Below are 8,656 nucleotides of genomic sequence, written 5' to 3' on the forward strand. Positions count from 1 at the left end.
AGTCATAAATAATAAATATCTCAAGATAACTAAATAAATATAGTTTTAGAATGGCTTTGAAACCGATTAATATCCGCTGGATTGGAACAGTTTCCAAGCCATACTGAAAAATTATGTATTGTAATTTATTGCAGACAATTTTTCCACGAATATTAAAATAACAATATTTGTTTAAAACTTTTTTATTTCTCATTTTATTATCCGTGGAAAGCTGTCTATAATACAATACAATATTCAAATAGTGGCCTTTAAATGATTTGAAATATCTTTTTTTTGAAATTATTAAGAATAACGAACAATTCAAAAATTGTAGAGTTGCTATGCTACAAAAATATTAGGTATTTTTAAGTTTAAAATTAATACTATTTTTTTGTAAATAAACATTTAAATTAATTTCTGCTAATAATTCACTATCGTAATGTGTTTAATGACATTGAAAAAAGATATAAAAAATATACGTCTATAAAATTCGGGGCTCGGCAGTTGCGCGTCATTAAAACCCATATGGATGCTTTGAAATTAAGAGAAAAGTGGGATTGCCAAAATTGGGTCAGGTTTAGAGTTCATGCTGATTTTTAAAAATGTAAAAGGTTGATTATGATTACTCTGAGGTTTACAGGTGACTGACACGCGGCTGACGAGCCCTGATAATATTATTGTTGATAGGCACGAAGCTTCTCTATAATTGTTACTCTTATGCCTGAAATTTTTGATGATAAACAAAAGTAGGTCCCAGAGCATTAAATTGCAACAAATTTTAATTGCCAAACATTGTCTAGAAGTTCTAACTGTGCGTGGAAATGAGTTGCACATTTTTTTAGGCCCAGGCATTCCCACTTTCACTTACTAATTATATTGCACACATATGGCAGCAGTTTTGACGCGGTGTGGGCCAAGATTCAAACCCGCTACACCAACAACGACTTTTTAAAAGAAACCCCCTCTTTTTAGAAGTTTTAAAGAAAGAAATTGATGTTGCGCCAATATTTTTAATATTTTTCTTGTTTTAACAAGAATTAAGTCAACATGATAAAACTTATCTCTATATTTATTTTATTTAATTTTGATTAATCAAGGTGAAAAATGTATTTTAATGATTTTTTACTATTTTTTATCATTTACAAGAATTTCACTTTAAATCTCAATATTAATAACATTTTAGAGAAAAGTAAACTGATAAACTTGTAATTTTTTTGGGTGGGGTTAGGAGGGAGAGTGGGTTAAAAATTGGGCTTGGTAGCCCAGGAATATAAGGGGATTAGACAATGGATGATAAATTGATGTTCATCCTCAATAACAGATCTACATTTAGTATAGATGTATATACAGATAACTACCTCCCTCCCTTTTTCAATGACCTTTTTCGTAGAAACAAAATTGTTTTCTGCTACCTAGCTGTGTTAATATAACCGACACTATTGGTTAATTTTCAATGACCCAATTGAGAATCGGCACATGGACACTGCAATGGGGAGATATAGTTATTCAAGCCCTTCCCTTTCTAGCGTTTTACTCTAATTACCCAATGATGATATACTAAATAACCCCTTCAGTAAATTACAATTAATGGTTAAAACGTTTAGACATCTAAATTTATGAACCAACCAATCAAAATTCAATAAAAAAACCAAAGTTGTTATGCCGACGATTAAGAAAACCCTATTATAAGATTTGGGGACTAGTGTAATAAAAAGCTCAATATTCCCTCCCTCCCTGTTGGTAGCCGCTTTGTTTGGTTACATACAAAGAAGATAAAGTTATCTTCTTTGGTTCCATAGCGAGTTTTTGAAAAAATCAAGGATGACAACATCCGTAAAAGTAAAGCTCTGAAACGGTAGGACAAAAGAACATTAACACTTGTAGAGTGTCAGAACTGAATCAACTGTTTTTTTTGTAGTTGTTCTATTAACTGTCTTAAAAAACGAAGAAAATAAGCCTTTAATCATTAAATTGTGATAATTATAAGTGGGGTAAAGTTGCTTTCAAAAAAGTTCTCTTAAAAAAACAAACTGTAGTTATTATTCTAATCTTTATTAATTTTTCTTTCTTCATCCCTGAATAATTGACATCAATATGACGTAAAGAAATAGTGTTGGAAATATTATTGCTTGGATGTTATATCAGATTTTCAATTATTCTATTAAAGTGAAACTTGTAGCTTGCTAAAATAACGATCCCCCCATCCAGGGGCGTCCAAGCTTTTTTATTTTATTTTTTTTATTTGGGGGGGGGTAATCTTTATTTCATAGAGGCTTTTTTTTATTTGGGGGGGGGGGGGTAAAAATTTAAAATCTATTTTTTTTTTTTTTTGGGGGGGGGTAATCATCCCTTTACCCCCCCCCCCTTGGACGTCTATGCCCCCATCCATCCTCTCATACTGGATAAATAAATTAAACAAAAAATAATGTCCATGTTAGCGACTTTAATTGACGACCAATTTTCCCCTATTATTGTATCCACTCATTTTCTATATCCATTGACGTAAAGAACTAGCTCTATCTAGGTATCGCATTTCAGGGATATAATGAATAAGCCACATTAAAAAAAAAGTTTTCTAATCAACGAGAATGATTTTAGTATAAAGTATGTAAATGCCATTTTAAAACTTTTCTGATGTTATTATGTCAATAAAACACTGTATTTATAATTTTATGCCTTAAAAAGTATTAAATGCCAAAAAGGAACCATTAAAACTTTCATTAAAAAACGACATCTCGACAGTGCATTATGTCATTTATGATCATTTAATGCCATATAATCCGGGGGTCTAAAAGGATACGACAGTGGCCTATAAACAGATGTATATCCCCAATGATGACACACAAAATTACCCCTGTAGATTAAAATTAGGGATTGAAACGTTTAAACACTCAACTTAATAAACCAACCAATCAAAATTCAGTTAAAGTCCCCAACGTTGTTATACTAACGATTAAGAAAACGTCCTTGTAAAACTTTCGGGACTAGTGTAATAAACAGCTCATTGTCCCCTCTCTTTCTGTATATAATTAATATAAACTGTTGACATACACAATGATTCTTAATTTGACAGGTTAACTAGACTGGCGATGTTGCAGTCCTTGTACTGGTTTTAGGCTATTTTTGGGGGGCGTATAAGGTCAACCACCATCAACAGTATTCTCCAAAATTCCAATTTTAAAATGATCAAATATTATAAGGGAAACATTATAGACAGTGAATGTATAAGTTTAGATGTATAACCCAGACAGTAAACCTAGTGTTGGGGACATTTTTCGTCTGCTAGCAAATAGTTTCCTGCTCTTTTATAGCGACTTGGGTGTTTTAATATTCCCTACGCTATTGCTTCCTCTATCATGTTACTTTAATTCTTTTATCTATTTTTGCCTGAAGTAAATATGTGCAACATCAAAGTAGAAAAGAAATCAATTTAAAAATTCAATCAAATATTGACAATGCATCGATATTATTTGACGACACCTGTTAAAAAGTACAATTTTTCAGAGATCTAAAGGGATAAAATAATGACAAATAAACTGATGTACATCTCCAATGATGATACATACAATTACCCCTTCTAATGATTACAATTAGTGATTGAAATACTCAGTCTAATGAACAAACCAATCAAAATCCAATAAAAGGCCACAAATTTGTTAAGCCAACAATTATGAAAACGTTAGTAGACAACTTTGGGAACTAGTGTAATAAACAGCCAAATGTGTCCTCCCTACCTGACAATTTTTGTATCAATAAAAAAAATTAATTTTTAAATAAACAAGGATGACAGTAACCATCAAAGAGAAACTGAACTAATCAGACGGATAGACAAACGAACATCAACAAATATTAAGTAAAAATTCAATAAAAACAAAGTCGCCAAAAGCTTGGACGTCGTTGTATTTGGCTATTTTACTGCACTTCCCCCGGTAGTACAATATTTATACTCTAGCCCTATATACTACGCCCCCTAGAGGTTTCTAGGGGCACTTGAGGAGGGAGGAGTTGAATTATATAACTCAATTTTTTATTTTTTATTTTTTTTTAGGGTGGGCGATCCCCACCTTACTCCCACTTTTTATTTTAGTTTTAAAATATATTTTTTTTAGGGGGGGGGGGGAGGGTTCTAGAGGCGATTTCTCTGTGTATGGCGTTGGTACCCTTGGAGAGATTCTTCGGTACAGATAGACATTCTGTTACTTTTGTATAATAGGATACAAACTTTCTAGGCACGCACAGTAAACATATGTTTGTGAATCCTTTAAAATTGAATATATTATAAATAGAGTTGAAATATGAAACTAAACTTGTCTCATTCTTCAACATGTTGGCATCTTTGGTAAGCTATATTTATCTATAATACAAAGTAGTACTATGTCTCTCTGTCTGTCTGTCAGTCTTTCTGTCCGTCTGCCTATCTGAAGATTAAGATCTCAGTAACCACTGAACCGATTAGGATCTACTCTACAGGAAATATACCTACTGGTCCTGTGATGATTCAAGCTATATTCTTGGGGGTTGGGGTATCCAATTAAAAATACCCCACCCCAAAAAAAAAAAAAATCTTTTTAAAACTAAAATTAACTTTTTCTTTTTAAATTTAAGTAACACAAAAATAAGTTAATCAAACCTCTTAGTGCAAAGCCCCTAGGCTAGGGGCGAAGCCGCTAGTATATAATAAAATAACAGGATCTCTGTGTATCTGTCTATCTATTTGTACCGCAGGATCTTGCTAACCGCTGAACTGAAACGGTTCTCCTTTACAATGTAGCTTCTAATAAGTTCTGGGCAGGTTTATAACTTTTTGGGGGAAGGAAACGACCACCCGTCCAAGAAATATCGACAAAAAACAAACTGACTAATAAATGAGGACCGTGTTATTAACCTGAACTGACGACAAATTTTCCTATACCCAATTAAACAATTGAAAGAATAGAAAGAAGGACAAACACATATACTTATAGAGTAGTATTTTGATAGGTGTCCCGATATTTTGTGATAAACATATATTTGTACAGGTATCTGTTCTACTGATCAGTGTTAGCCTGTCCTGCGGGGCTGAGGCCAAGCTGGAAGTCAAGCCCTACATGCTTCCACAGGTAGCAAAATTAACAAGGATCACAACATGCATAAAAGCAAAGCTCTAAAATCAGATGGAAGGGTCCATTTGTTGTCCTAGGAATCATTATTCCAAAAACGAGATAAATAGGATAAATAATGCAGTACAATTTTTTTTGTGTCAAAATCAGCATGGTTCAAATGGACGTATGGACGTTCTGGTAACGAATATAGAGTTGCTACACTTCCTTTATCGTACCTAACTGTTATAGGAATCATCATGCAAAGTTTAAAATCTATAGGACAATTATGACATTTAATGGAATTCTCCAAGCTGAACATATACTAGAACTAGATACTTCTGAATACTAATATAACCTATTTCCTCTATATATTTCCACACCAAACAAAAGAAAACTTGTGTATGTTTTATATTGAACTTAACTCCTCCATTAAAGAGAAATTCTCCTTGCTAAACCGATACTCTGATGTGTTATGCTTATACCAAACTTTCATAATATATGATGACTAGATATTCCTGTAATATGTGTAACCTTAATGTAACCTATTTCCTCTATATATTTCTACACTACACAAAAGAAAAACTTGTGCATTCCTAGATTGAACTTGACTCCTCCATTAAAGAGAAATTCTCCTTGCTAAACAGATACATTGATGTGTTATTCCTTTAGCTAATTTTCATGGTATATGATGACTAGATACTCATGTTATACTTTTTACTTCAATGAAACCTATTTCCTCTATAAATTTTCCACATCAAGACAAAAATAAAACTAGTTTATTTTTTTAGATTGAACTAAACTCCTCCATTAGAGAGGAATTCTCCTTGCTAAACAGATACATTGATGTGTTATGCTTAAACCTAACATTCATAGTGTATGATGACTAAATTTTCAATATTTGTAACCTTAATATAACCTATATCCTCTATATATTTCCACACCAAGCCAAAAATAAAACTAGTGTATTTTTTAGATCGAACTTAACTCCTCAGTTAGAGAGGAATTCTCCAAGCTGAACAGATACTGTGGCGGTGGAAGCTATTCTTACTCTAGGAAATCATTTTTGTCTTAGTTTTTTTTTAGTAATTTTTAGTTCACTTTTCGAGATTTTATCTGACATAGGGCGTTAACTAAAATTATATTATAATACAAATTGTACCTCGCTGTTCTAGGAATCATTATTCCAGATATCAGATAAAAAGCATAACTATATCACATAAAATTTATTGTCAAAACTAAAAAATCAACATGTTTTAAATGGACGTAAGGACTTTCTAGTAACGATTATAGATTGTACCTAACTGTTACATGAATCATCATGCAAAGTTTAAAATCGATAGAACAATTATAACATGTGTAAATTAATGAAAAGAGCAAACCTTCACATACAGACAGGCGGACGTATGGACAGACGAACAGACCTACCCTAATTGTAGAAAAACTTTGCTTAAAAAATGTAATGGTCTGGCAGACCTTCTTCATACAGCTACAACTACTACAGACCCACCTACTCCGCTCCTGCACCCGCACCCGCCCCATCTTTTGACTTCAGCTCTCTTCTTGGTAAGTTATCAAGATTGTTTTTATTTTTTTTTGGGGGGGGGGGAGAAGATGGGATTTTCTCGGCTTATATTCAAGATACACAGCTAAAATATTTCAGTATACACTGCATTAGCATAATTGGTAACATGTGGCTTGCCCTTGGGAAGGTGTCGGGTTCAAGTCTGGATCATACAGCATCAAGACGTTAAAAGAGCACCTACTGCTGCTGGTGCGTGACATCAATAGGAAGAGTAATGGGGTTGCCGTGGCCCATGAACAGGCGCAACTTGTAAAGATAGGACTTCCAACAAATTTCGTAAAATAAAAGTTTTGGTTTATCATCGTTTCGACACTGCAATTATAACATGCTTTGCTTAGTATGTTTCAAGGTGCGTGGAGAGGTCTTCAACCCGAAGCGACACCAACTCTCATATAGGTCATCATACATAAACTAGTTGTCTAGTTGTATATTTCCTACCGCATGATCAGAATGTTATTGTTTACCACTTTGAAATATTTCCACATTGAGTTCTGCGTTGGATCCTGCCTATAGATAACATATATAAATTTCTTTCTTTCTAGCCCCTGCTGTTTTTGGTCTGGCCGCCGGAGCTGGCGCTGGTACACTTGGCTCCATCGCTGGCAACCTCCTCGCTGGCATTGGCAAGTAAACAACAAACAGACAACTAGCTGGCAACAATGAAATGAACAGAAAAATGGCAATATACAGTAGTAATTGAATGACAAAATAAAATTTTTGCCTTTAATCTTAATATTATCTTAAAATTGTAACAACAAATTTTGAGAAACTTTTTAAGGCAGATTAGAGTACACCAAAATATTATATTTGTTCTCTAAACTGTGATAAATTATAAATTTCTAATTAATTTGAAATAACTCATAACTCTAATGTATAATAAATAAAGTTTGTGCTATCAAAGTGTTTTTTTTCTGTTTAGGTTAAATTTTTTTACAAATTATTAAAACACTTGTAGAAAGTTAGAACTGAATAAGGAGAATATAAATGGAGTAAAAGTCTAAACAAAATTGTAAATCAATTGGATGCAGAACCGCTTAAATACGGGATAATGATGTACCTACATTTTTAGGACTTATTTATAGAGAAGCTTCGCTTATAACATTGTACTATGTTGTCCAAGGAATCAGTATTCCAAACATGAGACGAATAGGATAATTATATCATATAAAAAGTTGAGGTCATAAAAGCTAATAATCGGCATGTTTGTAATGGACGTACGGACTTTCTGGTACCGATCATATAGTTGCTACTCTTCCCTAAATCATACCTTACTGCAAAGTTAGAAACCAATAGGACAACGGTAACATGTCTAAATTAACAAAAATAGCTAACCGTTACGGACGGACCGACCCTAATAATAAAAAGTTTCGCCTATCATATAGTTGCTACTCTTCCTTAATCGTACCTCACTGTTAAAGGAATCATCATGCAGAGTTTGCAGAGGTCTACTCTAACATTTCTAAATTGACGAAAAGTGCTAATCTTTACGGACGGACCGACCTACATTATATTAGAAAAGCTTCACTTTCAAAAATATAGTTTTAAATAAATGTATAAACAAAAGCCAAATTAAATAAATGCAGTTTTCAATTAGGTGTGTTTTTGGATACTAAATTAGTCTCTACGTTACTTCTTTATTTTACGATACCTCTTTATGTTACGTTCTAGTCTCCCATATATTTTTTAAAATTTCGATTTTTTTGTCATTTCTCTTGGGAGGGTGGTTGTACCCTTCTCCAAAATAGTTATAAACCTTTCCAGAACCCATGAGAATCTACCCTGTTAAGGAGAACCCGATCGGTTCAGCGGTTAGCGAGATCCTTCGACACAGACACACAGACAAACAAACAGACAAACATCCTGTTACTTTAGTATAATTATAGACTGTGGACCTATAAGTAGCTTCAGTGTAAAGAAGAACACTATTTGTTCACCGGCTAGCCAGATCTTTCGGTACATACAGATAACAAATAGATAGACACGCATCCTGTTACTTTAATAGATAGAAAATGGA

The 8,656-nt window shown here is 33.2% G+C and overlaps 1 protein-coding gene across 1 annotated transcript; it reads left to right on the forward strand.

Moving 5' to 3' along the window:
* Positions 1–4,256: 4,256 nt before the first annotated feature.
* LOC145330111 (uncharacterized) lies at positions 4,257–7,542 on the forward strand. Its single transcript, XM_080174699.1, has 5 exons — positions 4,257–4,318; positions 4,998–5,078; positions 6,034–6,111; positions 6,530–6,623; positions 7,185–7,542. Exons 1-5 carry the CDS (start codon positions 4,304–4,306, stop codon positions 7,271–7,273), a joined length of 357 nt encoding a protein of 118 aa, XP_080030825.1. The 5' UTR covers positions 4,257–4,303; the 3' UTR covers positions 7,274–7,542.
* The last annotated feature ends 1,114 nt before the right edge of the window (positions 7,543–8,656 follow it).

This window comes from Acartia tonsa, chromosome 10, assembly GCF_053477335.1.
Source record: "Acartia tonsa isolate MP-2025a chromosome 10, ASM5347733v1, whole genome shotgun sequence".
Classification (NCBI taxonomy): domain Eukaryota; kingdom Metazoa; phylum Arthropoda; class Copepoda; order Calanoida; family Acartiidae; genus Acartia; species Acartia tonsa.